General features: G+C 44.8%; 1 protein-coding gene across 2 annotated transcripts in view; it reads right to left on the bottom strand.

Annotated features, from left to right (window-relative positions):
- ATL2 (atlastin GTPase 2) overlaps window positions 1–17,192 on the bottom strand; it is a 42,607-nt gene extending 25,415 nt beyond the window's left edge. The window contains exon 1 of one of the 2 annotated variants that reach the window (XM_051793013.1): window positions 16,634–17,192. In XM_051793013.1, coding sequence (XP_051648973.1) covers window positions 16,634–16,763 — 130 coding nt within the window. In that variant the 5' untranslated portion in view covers window positions 16,764–17,192. The remainder of the gene's footprint in view (window positions 1–16,633) is intronic. The other variant, XM_051793014.1, reaches the window with a different exon arrangement.
- Between the last annotated feature and the right edge of the window lie 476 nt (window positions 17,193–17,668).

Here is a 17,668-nt window from a genome sequence, read left to right as displayed (position 1 = left end):
CTGGTTTGATAACTTCATGCTTGAGTGGCAGAGAACACCCCTCCTTTCAAAATTTTGAAGTAGTTAGCAATTACCAGGACAGACACTGCACAAGTTAAGCATGTGAACTATAGAACAAGTGCTACTGCCCATCCCAGCAGCATAATCAGCATATGCTAACCTGTCAGGTGTTCCTGGCAGACCTCACAGCCTTTTGTGGTCCTTTATGCTGCCTTCTGGCTGCTCACCCTCTTATTCTGGCTAGTCACTGTCTCAGGCAGCACTGGAATACTTAGGAAGCCTTTCTAGAACACTTCAGCATCCTGAGCAGAGAGATCATCTTCCACTTCCAAGAATTACTTTCAGTGCAGTCTCTGGAAACAACGGTCAGGACAAGAAGCCCCACTTCACTGTCCAGTTTTCTGCAAAAGCATTGTAGTAAGTTGTCAAAGTAGTTCATAAAATAAACATGCTGATAGCACTGTCGAGTCAGGCCAGGAGATAATGAAATTCAGAACACGAAGCCCTGTTCCTCAGTTCTGTCCCCCTCCTCACCTGCCCCAGCACAGTCAGACCATACTACTCAGAATTTAAGCTGATTTGTCCTAAAGCCCAGCCTAAGAACCAGAGACTACCCTAGGTTCTTGCAACAGTCAAATCCCAGCAAATCAAGTATAAAACAGACAAGGACTAACTGCAGAAGAGGTGCCATTCACAGAATGACCACTTCTACAGTGAAGTGTTCCTAGCCAACTGGACAGTAATTTGGACTTGCAAAGTCAATGGCAGCCTCCCTATTATAGGCCTCCATGACAATACATTTCAGTACTGCTACAGAGACAACCAAAACAGACTTGTGTTCGGTTGCAGGGTTTGTTTGGTTTTTATAGGATGTCTTAACACTTCAATAAGTCCAGTTCCACCCCAGTAATGGAGTTACCAACCCAGCACATCCACCCCAATACATTCACATTGAGAATGGTTTTTTCAGAGGCATGTTTCATGTTCACAACAGGCAGGCAACGCTGCCTCCTGCCACAGCACTAAAGACAGGCTGGTAGATTCACCCAGCTCAGTCACAGGGTTGGTCTCTATGCTATTGGAAATGTGCACAGAAGACCCGGACCTCAAGCTTTTAAAACTTACAGAAAAGCTCTCATCTCTTAAAGCATGTGGCACTTGTAGCAGTGTTGCAGGCATTTTTCTTTTTTCAAGATGTTCATCTGACCTTCTGTACTACTGAACTGACAGACTCCAGACTATGGTCCTGTCTATTGCTCTGTCTGGAGATGATGCACCAACATCATCAACTGGACCTGCCCCTGAAGTCTGCCATCCTTTCAGGCCTATTACTATGGCTGTTCACTAATCACTCCCTACTTCATTTTGGCTTCTTCCAACCTGAATTATTCAAATGGAACCTGTGGGCTAATGCACAGTTCTGACTGGCATAATCACTTCCTAACCTGGGTCAAACAGGGTAGGAGACTCAAGAGAAGCAACACTGTACAGCAAGACACAGAAGCAGACAGATTTGAATGGAAGCAAATATAGCCAAGATACTACCACTCAGTTTCCCTATAAACTTCTCACTCCACTCAGCAACAACTACAGCAGGACTACTGTTTACAGAGATACCAGCTAAGTAGCCAGAACAAGCACCATTTGTTGAAATACTAAGCCAGATTTTGAGAACAGTAGCCTCTTGTGTAAGCAGACAGTATTTCAACTGAACAAACTCGACTAAATAACCCATTTCTTAAAGTATGAGGTAAAATGAAAAGCTAATTCCTGCTTCCTCTAAGTACACAGCCAGCAGCTGATGACCTACTTGTCCTGCAGTGTAAGAACACAAGAGTGAAAGCACTCAGCTACACCTGAGTGCTATGAAAATAAGAGACAGTCTGCTCTAAATGCAAATTTCTCCCTTTAAGCACATTAATTGAAATAAAGTACTAACATAGTTACCTTTAAGTTTCAACACAAATACAGCTTGAGCTCTTTAAACGCATCATTCATATTCTTTCATAAAGGAAAAAAAAGCACACACTAATTGCTAAACTCGGTTTTACATACAGTATAGGTTTTTGATCAATAAGCACTGAATGAGAACTAGTAACTGCTTCTCTGGGCAGTGGGTTGAACACAAACAACTGTACACAGATGCAAAACAACATTAAAATAAATTTAAATCCCATTTGCTTTTTAGTGGCATAAGACTTGGACTATGAACAAAGCCTAAATAAGGCACTTTCATTAGTGTAGCTGTCTCTCATCAGTACTTCCTTTGCTCTACTACAAGGCTCTATTACAAGGAGTTTCGACACTTCAAGCTGTACATCTTCTGGCTGGTAGCCTTAATATCTTGTTTGTACATAAATCTGCACTTTGCTACAGGTCCAATTTTAAATCAAGACTTCCAGTACCCCTGAATACTTCAGCTTTCAGCATCTTCAGAACTCTTTTTCCTGGTGCTCTACAGACACCACACGTTTGTCTCCACACAACAGCGATCCAAGTCTCCTGCTCATATTTCAACACAGACGCACGATGGGTTTCCCGCCATCACCTCAGTGGTAAAGAGCAACCAGAAGTGGGCTACACTAACCTCAAACCATCTGGCTTGAAATCTTGTTCAACTTCCTGAGGGAGTTCATGGCTTGATTCAAAATCTTAAAGTAAGTTATCATGAGGGAACTGCTGCACCGCATTTAAATGTAACGCATTCTCTCAGAGCTTCACCCGGGAAGTTTTCCTTAGAGAGAAAGGAGAGGAAGTGCTTAAATGTTTCTTGTTTTGGTGTAGTGAAAGAAGTAAAGTGTAGGCATGTGTGAACTGAGTTCCAGAGGACAGAAAAACAGGCTAACCTTCAAACCTTATTTGGACACATCTTCTGGGGGGGAAAAAAAAAATCAACACTAGATTTAAGCCACAAAATTGTGCTTGCCTTTCTCCAGCAGTCCCACTCCACAGAATAAACTCACTTGAAAGCTATGGGGCTGCCACAGACCTTAATGCATCACTGCTTTCCTATTTCTGACTAGCAAACACTGCCAAGTAGCTCATTTTAAGGCCAGAAATAATTAAATGTTTTGAATATTTCAGTTATAAATAGCACTGATGAGCTAAGTTCTGAAGATTTGTTTGGACATCCAATAAGACTGACAGAGGAGTAGGGGGGAAGACACATTTAACTCTCTCTGTTCCTTCAGGGCAAAGGGATGTTAAAGGGACAGATCTAGAACTGTTACATAAACCGTGAGCTGAAGCGAGAAGTACCTGGAGCTACAATTCTGCCAGGCAAGGGGAAAAAGAAGATACTCTGATGACCTAGATACCTATGAAGCACCATAACTAATCAAACAATAGGCCTGTCTACCTAAGTGCCTTAAATTGATTCTCTGTTGAATGGTCTGCATGCATGCAGGAGCTCTCCCCTACACAAAATACTGATAAGATGGCATTTTGCATTCTCCATTTATGGGGACAAAAACATCAGAGAAGAGACTTCTTATAATGAAGAGGTGTAGCAAAAGAAGTCAACCCTCAAATTCAGCTATTCTCAGCAAATAACTACAAGTACAAGAATGCCAATAAGCAGAGAATAAGACAGAAGCAGCACAATCCCTAACACAACCCAGTAAGTAATATATATATATATAAATATATATATATAAAAATATAAAAGGACTGCTTTTCAGAAAGCATATCATGAACTTGGTAAGAAAGATACTTCTTCATACCTACAAGGAAAAACGTGAAAGGTAGGGATAGTGGCAAAGCATGCTTCTCATCCATCCTTCTTCCCCTCTGCCCAAAACCCAGAGCTATTAATAGCACACTCACTGAAGGACCTAACAGAATCTCTGTCCACAGTAAGGTTTACCAGTACTTTTCCAGCCCCCTCAGAGAATGCTGTATTAGAATACTAAGGGCAGATGAAAGCACTAAAAGGCCTCTTCCTCACTTCTTCTCCCCTCTTATCCATTACATAGGTTCTTGAGGATGGGAATGAAAATATACAGGATCTGATAGTGTCCTAGTTCACCACTAACTCTGGAAATTGCAAGCAAAAGCCCCTTGTGAACACTGCAAGCGAACTGGATCCTTGCAGGCCACACACATTTAAACCAGGAAAACTTCCACTTGTATTCCAGAGTGATTTTGCTTAAGGTAGTTGCTCACCCAAGAAGTCAGTATTTTCTAATTGGTTCAGGCCATACCTACATTTTATGTACCTTATATACATTCCTCATGTCAGCAGCCAATAACGTGAACAATGATCATCTAACCTAAACCAACATTTTGAGCAAGAACGATAGGGAGAAAAGAATAAGGCAAGAAATGCCAACTGCAGGTACCCCATGTTTGATCTTTAGATTGGCAGTCAGAACAGGTTTAGTCACCCAGATGTACCATGGCCACAGAGGAGCTCAGCAGAAAGCAAGGCAAGTTCTCCCTTTGGCTGTACAGGAAGGTATGCCAAAAGGCCAGGTTTCAGACTTATTTCCAGGATAAACAAGCTGTCAGTCAGGAACACCAATACATTTAAGGAAACATAGTAAGCCAAAGAAGCTTCAACTATTCTTTTTTGATCAAACCATGCTTTTAACAAGCTGAATGGCATCCTGGCTTTTATCAGCAATTACCATGGCCAGCAGGACCAGGGCAGTGATCGTCCACCTGAACTTAGCACTGGTGAGGCCACGCCTCAAATACCAGGTTCAGTTTTGAGCCACTCACTACAAGAAAGACACTGAGGTGCTGGAGCGTGTCCAGAGAAGGACAAAGAAGCTGGTGAAGGACCTGGAGCACAGTTCCAAGGAGGAGCACCTGAGGCAGCTGGGGGAGTTCAGCCTGGGGAAAGGGAGGCTCAGAGGAGACCTTATCTCTCTCTACAACTACCCGAAAGGATACTGTAGTCAGGCAGCGGTCAGCCTCTTCTCCCAGGTAAAACATGACAGGATGAGAAGAAAGGGCCTCAAATTGTGCCAGGGAAGGTCTAGATTGGATATTAGGAAATATTTCTTCATGGAAAGGGTGGTCAGGCATTGGAACAGGCTGGCTCAGAAAGTGGTGTTCACAAAACAAGTGGATGTGGCACTTGGGGACATGGTTGTAGTGAACATGGCAGTGCTGTGCTAACGATTGGACTCCATGATCTTAGAGGTCTTTTCCAACCTTAATGATTCTATGATGTTTCTAAGCAAAAATGACCTTTTAGCCCAGCCTCCAGTTTATACTCAGCTTCCCATCTCCCTTTAAGTTTCTGCAGCTAAGAGCCTTCCAGCCAGTTTTTCCAGCACTGAACTCCAGGATTCTGTTTCATTAGAAAGTTCCACATTTCATTTCAAAGAATAAAGAGCAGTACAAGGAGAGTATAGGTTTACCTTATAAAACTGCCTTATCTAGATCACACAGTTTACACAACTGATATAGTAACTACCTTCAGACACCTTCATGAAGAATTCCAATTTCTTCTCCTTCTCCCTTCTTAACTGTTCTTAACCTGGCAGCGTCACTAACACCCACCAGATGAAAGGGAAGTGTGACGGAGGAAACACAACATGTGTCAACACAACTAACACCCAGACCAACAATGTGAATCAAAACAGGAAAAAGGTTCCACACAAGGCACAATTCAAGAGAAAAATCACATTTTGCATGTGTTCATTTTATCTCTACTGGAGGAAGAGACTTTTCTCACACAACTACAGCAAAAATAGTTTTTATCAGAGTTCCTGATGCTGAGCACACAAAGGAGGAGGGCTGGATTTCCGTATCACTCTCCTGCAATTAACCCATAATAACTGATACAGTACCTACCTAAATACCTATCCTTCAGTGCCCTGCACCCACTACCACGACTCCTGAGTCTCTGCCAGGCATCACTGCTACTGCTACACGTAAATCCCTCGCTAAGGCAACAGCTCAAAGTACATTAATTCTGCCAACAGGACAGTGCCAGTAACTGCCTCCTCTCCCCGTTGCCTCTTCAAGCCTGTTTCAACAGCACAGCTGAGTCTTAATCACCCACTCAAAGGACTCACCCACTCTTTCCCATTTCCAGCACCATGCTGCCTTTCCTGCTAATTTCGCCACATATCTAATGCTGCTTAGAATCAAGTCAGCTAACCAAACCAAACCAGCAGAAAAAGCAATCCAATACAAACAGCTTCCTACAAACTTTATCACCTCTTAGATAAGAATCCAATGAGCACTGGAACTGAAGACAAACAAAATGCAGAGCTACGCAGCTTCCTCTGCAGGGTCAGTTCAGCTGGACTGTTGAACAGTACAGGGCTGCTTCCCTCTCTGTTGGCACCACTGTCCCAGGTCCAGGCACCAACTTATCTTGAACATAAACCAATGTGCTGTGCACTCTACAGCCTCTGAAACAGCTGCGCCAGCACAACTGAGGGGGAGACACGAACTGCTTGACTGGGCACTGGTGCCAAAAGAAAAGTTCAGCTCTGTGACTACAACCTAATTCAGCTGGAAAATTTCTCCAGATTCTCAAAACTCACAAGCACAGTTAAGAAGTGTGTTCACGTGGAAACTGACTTAGTGATATGTGAGAACACTGCAAACACGGGGAGACAACTGGGCTGTAACTGGATCTGACCGTGTGTTGCCAAAGATTCGCCTCCATCTGAAAGTTCAGATTTAGGCTGGGCTAGCCAATACATTTGTTACCCTTCACTTAAGAACACAGTTTCCTTCCTTTACAAATTGAGGTTAGCACTAGTTTCAGTTTTGTCAGTATCCCAGGCTAGGATGTGTAACTGGTGGGAAGACCTTGTGCTTGGCATAGTCCGGGCAACAGAAGAACATTCCCTGGATCATTTCTACTGAATATACTGTAGCTGCTATGAGCTGTGTCTACTAAAGAATAGATTAATTTTGATTTCAAAGTCACTAGTTAAGTTCTCACAGGGACACTATAAAACACCTACACTTCAGTAGCTCAGTTCCACGCAATAAGCACCTTTGGATGTTCAAAGGGCTCAAGACTTACCCACGTACCTAAGCATCTTTAGCATCATTCACAACACTTGACACCATCAGCCACTGCTAGCAAAACAAGCATTTTTCTATTTCAGACTGCATTTTCCCAGGACAGGAAATGCCACTGTCATGTATGCACTGACCAGTCAAGCCTAGTGGTATAGAAGTGAGAGGAAAGAATTACCTCTTTTACGCAATCTCAGAGGTAAGACAAGCCACACTTAAAAAGAACAAACACAGAAGGGAGCTGGTTACTACTTCTCTTTACATCAAGTTCTCAAACTTGTCTAAATACATCTAGCCAATCTAACTGCTTTTCTACAAGCCAGCACACCACACCATATGCTGAAACCACAAAAGGTTTAATATACATCTTTCACTTGGGTGGAGAAAGAAGAGGGAAACACAACCCTACAAAGACTGTACGTTTTCACACTCCCCCCCAACCAACAGTTTAGTCTCTGTAGATCATATTTAGTGTCCTCATTCTGTGGATCCATGAAATCTTCCCTTATAACACGTAGAGTAAACACTGGGGAGAAAAGTCCAGGATTAGAAGATGAACTGAAACAGAGATAGACAGCAGTGTGCTCCTCTTCAAAGCTCACAAAAGCTTAATCTAGTCCTAATGCCCTACAGAAATAAGTCAACAACAGATTACACTAAAGAACAGCTTAGTTTGATATTTGATTAATGAAACAGTGATATGTCTGCAACTCAAAGTACTTAGATCAAGACTCTAAGAATAATATTCCGTCTTTCACAAGCCAACTTCCAACCTCTTCAAAAGCACCAAATTGCATTCCAATAGTCTTCTCAAACAAGCAGGATTCCTCATAGCATCTGAAGGTCCCACAAGTATTTAATTACACTGGCTATCTAAATGTTGCAAGTACATTTTTTCCATTGAAAGAAATAAGCTTGAAAGCAGAACTTGCATTTCTTAATGATCCTACCATATTTTATTTTGAAAGGTTTTTTTTCCTTTTAAATCTCAGAGTCTAAGACGTGAAAAGTTTTCAGTAGCTATTTATTTCTACAGTACTATTAGCTCTAGAAAATACTCCAGTTTTGTGTCTCAATCCTCAAAAGCATTACTTACTGCATTACTTACTGCACTTTTCGAAACAATTTCTGTACTAACAAATCTGACATACTAGCACGTAGAAAGATTTCTTTTAAGAATTTTGCACTGCATTCCCTCCCTATCCTCATGACAAGCTTAAGACTTTGTTGTTTGAAAGATAAGTGACAACTGCCTTGAGGGCAGCTTTAAGGCCATGTTTGGAATTACACTGCTGTTGTGATCAGAAAGAGTTCTTCAGTATTAGTTCAGGATTACAAAGTATTTAAGCAATTTAATTCTCTCAAAAGCAAGATGACTTCTTGTTTTAAGAAAGTGATTTGATTGTATCAAGAACCTTAACTTAATTTTCTACAGCAGTCATTTTGACTACTATTCTATGTTTAAGCAATACATTAAAGGGGGCAAAGCTTCTGTCTCCATGCCCAGCACTTCACGTACTTGGACTGACTGTTCCTGCCCTGAAATCAGTACTGTTATGATTTCCACATTAGGCAAAGGATTGACAGATTGTACCTTTTATTTCCCAACTGTTTACAGTTCCCCAAGTAGATCACACCACACAGACCAAGGTATATAAACAGGCACAAGTAAAAGCCAGAAGACCCTTTCTTTCATGCAGAAGAGGTGAAGCAGGGGACTAAGACAGCACTGCAAGTTTGCAGGCAGTAGTATCACAGGATAAGGCTTAAAGAGATAGTTAAAATAACTGCACTTATTCTTCCACTCAGCAGTACCACCCTGTTTGAGAAGATAAGAGGTGAGAACAACTTTTCCAAGTATGCCCAACACACAGAAAGCAGTCCTAACTAATATGTCAGTACAAGCAGTTGACAGATGTTCTCCAACAAGTTTCTGTAATTTTCAATCCAAGTAAAAAAAAGCCACCTTGATATCCTGAAACCATTATAAAACACATTGCTCAAAAGACACTCCATATATTTTACTGAAACCAATAAGAACTTGTAAATTCATCATGTTTATCTCTACGGTGATAGTGGGAAAATAAACATATTATAATTTGACACTAACTACAGACTGAAACATGATTCTGATCTAACTGGAACAACAACTGCATAAAAGCAAATTAAGTTCTACTCTCAAACATCAATTCACTAGAAATTACATTCTACACTCCATGTCTATAATGTGTACAGCATCTTATTAGTTCACGTCTTGAACATTTTGGCCTCTACTCCAAACTTTTAAGAGAAACCTACCATGACTTGCAGCAGCACACAAACTCCACCCTGCCACGCAAAAATTACCCATATATAGGGCTGAAATTGCAACCATCATTTGCTCATCATCTGCACTGAAAATAGATCTGGAAATACATTCAGCACAAGAAAGAAAAAAACTACATGAGACACCTCCCCTCCTAGTAAAACATATAAGAATAACCCTCATACTGTACACAGGGTGTAAATACAGGCCCAGTAACCAAACTGTAAACAAATTCCTTTTCCAAAAGGCATTTTTTATGCAGTCTTACAGCTCTGACAGCTCTCCTACCTATTCCTCCATGATAGAGAAGAGCAGGGCATTCTTTTAAAGGAAGCTGGTCTTTCATTAATCATTTCTAGAGAGGCCCAAATGGACTCTTTCACTTTAAATTTGATTTCCTATTAATCCTGCTCATGAGTTCATCAAGTGAGCATCAAACAGGATGCCCAATATCCAGCTTACCTGCATTCACTCAGGTAACTTTTGCTGGACTGCTTTGGATGCTACACGGCTCAGTAATGCCATCTTTGCTGGTAAATATTCTACTTCAAGTTTTTCCAACCTTAAAGATAAGCCAGCCACTAACCATTATAAAATAAGCATAGCTTTTTCCCCCCCCGTTTTTAATTACTGGAAGAAGATATTGATTTAGCTTCACACTAGAATGAGATCTCAACTAGTATTGTTACTTCAAGGAGTAACATCCCCACGGAGCAGCCGCAACAGGTTCCAGACAAACTAAGCAGATAACTCTGGGAGGTTATTCACATGCTTACACATGCTATGGAGACAGTTCACTAAGTGACTTTTACCAGCTATGGCACTACAGTGGGTATGTACGTTCCGTTCCAAAAACAAAGGGGGACAGCAAGGTCCTTGCTTTGCTGCAGAGCGAGAACTCCAGTTAAACACCAGCTTGCCAAGCATTACCTTGTGCCTCGGAACATCTCCCAGTAACTCATTTGTACACCTACAAAACCCAACGGGTTTCAAGTCTTACAAAATACATTCAGTCAAATTAGAATTAGCAGTGGAAGAGGAAAGACAGCTATTTGAACTCCTCAGATTTCATTCCGTGTTTCTTAAGAGGGCAGTGGTTCAAATTCCAAGTTTAAATACCTTCCTCCAATCTTTGGAGTTGGAGGAAGGAACTTCAAAAATTCCTCCAACTTTTATATTCAAAGTGTTTCAAAAAGCTTGGCAAGCACATAAAATCTCAGTTTCTTGGAAATGAACACTACATAAAATATATATCCAGAAATAAACAGAAGTTAAAGGTCAGGCAAGTTAGTGACCAATGCTCTCAGAACATCAGTTTCTATTGGGTATTCATTTGCTGCTGGAAATGTCTTGATTATAATCCTTGTCCTAGCAGACATCATTTATTTCTTATCAGTCATTTCTTTGCACCTAACTGAAATAGCAGACATCAATCTGAGCGATGATTTCACATATTCAAACTTGCTCATTTGCTTGTTCTAGTCTTTCAGACACAAATCCCAACCCCACAAATGTATTCATGTAAATCAACTCCCTCCACAGCACTATGACCTCAAAATCAGCTACAGGATGAGATAATATTCTTCGTTATCAACAACAAGCTTCCAAGAATAAGCAAAGCTACTTCTGTCTTTCCTCTAGGACATCTTAGAAAGTTCACATTGCTGAAAATGCTTTAAAAAAGGAATGCAGTCATTCTCCAGCAAGAGCAAAGTCCTAAGAACCACCATATAATGGTTATACCATATATAAGTATTTCTGAAAATTTTCAGTTGTTTGAAAACAGCAAATACATCTTGCCTATGCAGAAACTTAGAAAATATTTTTTGTGCCTTGCTCACCTTACATAGTTGAGGTTAAAGACAAAACCTAAAATACTAATAACTGGTATAGAGTAAGTTTAAGAAGTTAATGCAGCATTTAGCAAAAAGTTGGAAAAATGCACTCCAAGCTGGCAGCTCACAGATCACACTGTAGGCACAGCATGCAGCAACAGCTTAAAAAAACCCAAAAAACAAGGCAACGATTCAGCCTGATTTTAAAGTTTAAAACTTCCCATTCAAGGACTGCCATGAATATCAAAAATCATCCCAGGGATGGCGCCAGTTCATAAGAGCACTGCAAGAACAAAAGCAACTTCAAACCTAACTTACATAAGGTGACGTGTAAGTGAAATTTGGCAGTTTTCCTTATGAATGTCCTCGCAACAGAAACTTCCACGGACTGCGATAAGATGTACAACAGGCACAAAGTTAAAACTAGGGTGGAGACTAATGCCACTGCAGTTCAGTACCAAAACAAGGACACAGAACTTAATTTACCTGCATTTCCATCTGCTTATTACACCTGGTTTTGAAGTTTAGGCAAAATTCAACAGTTGGACAGGATGTGACACTGCCATCAGGAGATAAGTGCTCTTCCATTACATTGGAGGAAAATCCCCAGCCCTTCTCCCCTGCTTTTTCCAGGCTACCAGCATGAGGTAGTGTCCCTATTATTATTAGGACAAGAAGAGAAAATAATGCCTCATCTATCACAGTAACTTTCTCCAGCCAATGGTACTTTATAAGTACAATCAGTAAGCAAACACTGATCACTGATATTTAACCAAACCACAGGGACTGCAGGCGGCACAAGGTACCTAAGAAGTGTCAGGACTCCTTCAAGACCCGGCTCAAGCACTCCTGTCCATCCAACATTAACAAGAGCTGCCTGGCCTCCTAAACCAGGAGAGACTGTCACATTTAAAGGAACCCTTTTACAATAGTTCAAGTGAAACAGTTCTGTGCCCAAACTATTTCAGAAACGTTTTTAAGTTGCAAGCAAGTGAACATGAAAAGGAAAGAACACAGCCTTCCTCAACCCCACTCACTGCTTTCAAAATCATTTCAGTTGAAAAAACAAAGAATTACTGCTATTATTTGAGGAGGTGCTGTGACACCATAAGTGACTTTAGGGTAAGCTAGAACATAACAACTGTTAAGGAACACTTAGTAATGGTACAAGAGGAGTTACAGGACTCTCCTGTTACATTTCTCTTCTTGTAACTATTCCAACCTACCACTCTGCTTTATTTCACTGTACAGAAGGCCGTTCTGCAGGCAAGCACAGATCATCCACAGCTGTACATGCACACCCTATCACCAAAGTTATTCCATGACTAAAGTACACAAGCAAAATGTGCATGTTTCCACCGCTAATGATGACATAGCTAATTAAAGGCCATTTATTACAAGTGTGCTGGTGCTTTTATGACCCTGAGAAAGTTATGCAATAATCTAATGCTTTGAGATTATTAAACAACATAGTGGCAAAAACACAAGAGAACCGCCAAAGGAAACCAAGCAGTGCTGGGAGGGAGAGAAATCAGCACTTGAGCAGTAAAGCAGTATCATATCCTCAATTTCAGTCTTTGGACTCTTAAATTATTAAAATTGCAATGCTGCCAAACACAATCAAACTTTTCCACGTGCTTTGAAGCACTGCTTTTTCCTCCCTGTAAATCAAGCCAGGTGAGCTGTCACTCTGCATCTCCTAGTTTATAGTGTGGTTAGATTTCCCAGTCTCTAGCTGGCTTGCAAATCAAGCAATTGAAACCAATAGTGGCACATGGCATCTGCTGGGTTTTGTTTAAACTGTGCCCAGTCCAATCGTGCTGCTTCCAAATTAAGTGAGAGTTACACAACAAATATGTTAATATAGTTCGGCGTTCCAGCGCAGCGCTAAAAACCTCACATGATCCAACTCATGAGTACAACCCTCACAAGTCCCAGGTGCCCCCTCTCACACAGCGTACGGCAGAGACACTGCTACGAGCTCTCAGCTTTTAAACTGTTCTTGAGGAATAACCATGCTTTAAAAAAAACCACACTGCGCAGGCTCCAGCACGCCCGGGGCTAAAACACCGCGCCGAAGCCCGGTCCCATAGCCACCAGAGGATAGATTACCAGCGAGAGCAGCGCTGACAGCGGAGCGCACCGGCTCCATGTGGGGGCCGGGCCGGCGCGGGTCAGTCCCCTTCCTTCCCGGAGCTGCTCCCTCCTTCAGCGGACACGGCTCCGGGAAAGCCGGGCTGCCTGGCTCCGCTCCCGACACTGTGCCAGGCGAGCGCCCCTCCGGGCCTCCCCCCAACCCCGGTGCCTCACGGGGCCGAGGCGCACCCGGGCGGACGGCCCGGCCACACCACAGCAGGGAATAAGGTCACCCACAGCGGCCCCCGGGCCGCCCCCGCTCCCCTCGGCTCCAGCTGCCCTCCGCAGCGCGGGAGGCCCCGGCCGCAGCGCGGGGAGAGCGGGGTGACCCTGCCGAGGAGCGGCCGCGCGCCGGGCCGAGGGGCAACCGCCGCGGCTCCCGCGGCTCCCGCGGCTCCCACCCTCGGGGGCACGCACCCGCCCCCGCCATTTTGAGGAGGGGGAGGCACGGGGGGCCTCCCCCGGCGCCGCGCGGTGCCGCCGCCGCCGCCGCCGCGCCCGCCCAGTCCAGCGCCGCGCCCCGGCCGAGCCGGGCCCCCACCGGCACAGCCCCGCCACCGCAGGCGCCGCCACGGCCCTGCAGCCGCCGCCGCCGCCACGGCCCCGGGGCCGCGTTACCTGCCGGGTCGGGCCGGTGGCGGGCCAGGCCCGCGCGCCGCGCCGCGTCCCTCGCCGCCATCTTGTCCGGGTTTAAAATTAACTCCCCGTGACGTCAGAGCTCCGCCGCGAGACCTTTATCGCCCCGCCGGCGGCGCGCGGGGGGCGGGGCCTCGCGCCCTCAGGCCGGGGGTGGGGCGGGGCCGGAGCCCCCCGAGAGCTGAGGGGGAAATGCTGAGGGAGAGGGAGACACGCACACAGACACACAGACAGACACACAGACACAGAGCTTGAGCCCCGCCCGGACCTCGGGTGGCTGCCTCCTTCACGGCCCCGCGCTGCGATGACTGGGAGCAGCGGGGCTGCGGAGCGCGTGGGGCACAGGGCGAGGAGCCCACTCGAAATGTCTCCTCAGGGTGCGCGTCCCTCGGGGATCCCGCGCTCCATCGGCCGCTGGCCCAGCACGGCTCGCTCCGCGCAGCCAGACAGTCACCGCTCTGTCCACCTGCGCTGCACCCTCACCCTGCGGGGCCCTCGCTTCCCTCCTCCACCTCTGTTGGGCCACGGGGGCAGCCAGGAGGGCGGCCTTCACTCCTCCGGAGTTCTCCCTCGCTCCTGAGTTCTGACTCCCTGTGGCATTGCTGCTGCCCTGGGGCTGGGGACACGCGGGAGGACGGCTCTGCATCAGAACAAGCCACACAAGTTCCCAAGGGACCAAATATTCCTGGGTTTTGCAAGAGTCTTGTTCCTCTAAATCCAAGCTGACCTTGCTGCGGCCTTTTAAGAGGCCAACTGTTAAAGCTTGCTGCCTTCACTGCACCAAGGTTTTCCAAGTCTGTGAAGTTCCCTATTGCTAAAGGTCTCTTGCTAAAGGTTGTGTAAACCTTCACAACTAAATTGGTCAGTTTGATCTTGGCACTTGTTACAACAACAGACTGTCCAATAAGTCATCGTGTGAAGTAGACAACAGCTTTGCAAAAACCCACCTCACCATACTAATGCTGTCTGTAAAAATGATTTTTCTCAAAGTCTTGAGCTATGCTAACTTACTTCATCCTGGAGATGCAGCTTTTGAGTGACTGCAACTTAAAAAAGCAAACAGAGTTTGGTTCTGCCTAAACAGAGGTGGAGAGAAAGCTCAAAAGAGATCTTCAAAGTAAAACCCAACTATCATGGCACCTGGAAGTGTGTTCCAAACCTTGCTTTCCACCCTTTACTACTGAAGTAGCATATAAGGGTTTTCCTACTACTGGGATCCATCACACTTGCTGCTGTGCTTACACTGGGCAGTTCTTGTGTCAGAAAGTTAACACCTAAACACACTGGAAAGACATTAATATGTCTAGAAGATGCTATAATCACACTGAGAACTGCACAAGGATACAATGATCAAACTATTATTATATATTCAATTCTAGTTCTGACACTTGGATTAATAAAATATGAAATTCTGTAAAAGAATTTTATTATTCTAGATTTACATCAGCATAAATGGAAGCAGGATTCAACCCCTTTGTACAAAAGTGTTAGTATGAATACTACTGAAAAAAATTACCATTGTTCTTTTGCAGTTTGATACCCTCTACTTATTTGGTGAAAATTGGTGTGCTATTGCCTGTCCTTCTAACCTCATCCCAAGTCAAGGAAAACCTTTCTTTCCATCAGAAAGAAGGCAGAGCACACTCTGCATGTAGAGATATACAGGCAAACAGGCAAAGTAAAACACATTGAAGTAAAACACACTGAAAGCTAGAAACACTGTTAGCTGACAGATTTAAGCTTCAGCGGCTCAATATGAAAACTAAAAAAACTGTGGGGGAAAAAGACCCACAATACTAAAGAAGTTTCCTAGTTCTGTTGTTAGTAAACAGACTTGTTTCTGATCAAGTCTGGAACAGTTTGCGCAGAGAAGAGTTTGAAATAGTGCGTGTTCAGAGAGATAGATTTCTGCTTCATGCAACAGGATTTGCTGCTCCTGTAACGTGAGAGCAGAAGTCAAGAACTTGGAGGTCAGAAAGCTCAGCTTTAATTCAGTCCTCTTAGGTTTGCAGGAAGGAAGGAGACATTTTCTGAGCTGAGGATTTTGCTATCAACATGTCATCTCCTGGTTGCAAATCACCACCACACTCCCAGCTACATGACACTTTCTTCTGAGCCAGGCTATGCAAGAGTTAGGACTGAAACTGCTTCAGCTAGCTGTGGATTTGGCCTGAAAGGAGCTTGTGGAACAGCTGTGCAAACCGCAGGCAGGCTGTGCTGGGAAGGGACTGCCAGAGCAGAAGGACATGTCTAACTCACAAGTGCGGGTTGGGTCAGTAGTCCCCTCTGCCAGCAAAGGCACAGTCTTGTTCTACAGACAGCATCTTCTCCTGGATTTGGCCATACTGTTTTAAAAAGCTCTGCTGTCCCAAGCTTGTCCCAAACCCACTTTGGGCCAGTCAACACAACCAGTGCCATCTACACCCAAGGCAGAGGCTACTCAGCCACTCTGCTTGGAGAACTGTCCCCTCCTGTGGCTGAAGGGGAAACAGAGCCACCACAATGTTTCCTGGCCTTCAGACATCACAGCATGGCAGGGGACTGGCCAGTTCCTGACCCATGCAGGCAGAGGCACCCACTGGACACTAGATGAGGTCAGATCAGACTCGAGGTTTTTATGCCTTTCCATATAAAATGCTTCTCTATGCCTATCAGCTAACCTGTGCAATGCAATTGGATTTGTTTAAGGTGACCTGTATAATGACAAATCTTTCAGCCAAACACCCACCTGAAGCATGCTGAGCACCACTCCTGGGCTTGGGAACAGAGCCATGTCCCATCTTAAAGGGCTGAGGGTCCTGGGATGAGCTGGAGACATCTCCATTGGTGGTTCTGCACTTACCAGCCTCTTTCCTCATCTGCTTCAGGCTGTGGAGTCCAAACAAGGTGATTCTCAGTCTTCCTTCTAGACTACACAGGGCTGCAAGCAGTCAGGAGCTGAGGACAGACAGCTGTGAGATAAAGGTGGTTCTTCTGCCAGCCCCCACTATTTGCAGCAATAAGGCACCTCCAACCCTTTGGCTGCAGTCACTAGGGCCACCCAGGGCTTCCCAAGGAATAAGACTGGGAAGGCAAGGAGAAGTCAGCTCTGCAGTGATGGACCTGCCCAGCAGACACCACCACAGGAACTGTGCCACTCAGACAAGTCTGAGATGTCCTAACAGTCTCCCACTTGGAAATGCATTTGGATCTCAGACTTGCTCCCAGAGGCAAATATATGCCCTCCCCAGAGTTCTGAAAAGCCCTGTAAGGCACCTTGTCTTGCTTTTCTCTGAAAAACACTCAGGCTGTGACACCACAGCCCTACTATTCATGGACTTCGTCTCCTCAGAGCTTCCCACCTCTCCCAGCTGAAGCGCTCCTCCCCTGTGCATGGTGCCAGCAGGCGTCAGAGTTCTCCGAGCCCCTGCCCACTCTGCAGCTGGATCCTCCAGTTGGCTCCCTCTTCCCATCACCCATCCCTGTGCCCTGCCCACACGCAGAAATGCACTGCTCGGTCCTGCCCGGGCAGGTTGGTGTTTGTCTCACCACATCTGCAAAGATCTCAGCCCCGTAAACAGGCAGTCTTGGTTGCCTCTGCGTTTTTTTATGATGTTTGCCATTTCCCAAGGGCATCTCTCTCAGATCCAGAGGCACCTTCATTTGTCACACAGGTGATCTAAAAGTTGCTGTGTGTCACTAGAGAGTGCTCAGCACGGCCCAAAGCTTGTATCTACCTGTGTGTGTTTGCACAACCTGGGGCTCACCCAAGGAAAGCCAAGGT

The sequence above is a fragment of the Manacus candei genome, unplaced genomic scaffold (assembly GCF_025592945.1).
Source record: "Manacus candei isolate 608988 ecotype Guabito, Panama unplaced genomic scaffold, ASM2559294v1 h1tg000035l, whole genome shotgun sequence".
In the NCBI taxonomy this organism is placed as follows: Eukaryota; Metazoa; Chordata; class Aves; order Passeriformes; family Pipridae; genus Manacus; species Manacus candei.
The sequence above is the reverse complement of the archived record's forward strand: the minus strand, read 5'-3'. Positions and strand labels throughout refer to the sequence as shown.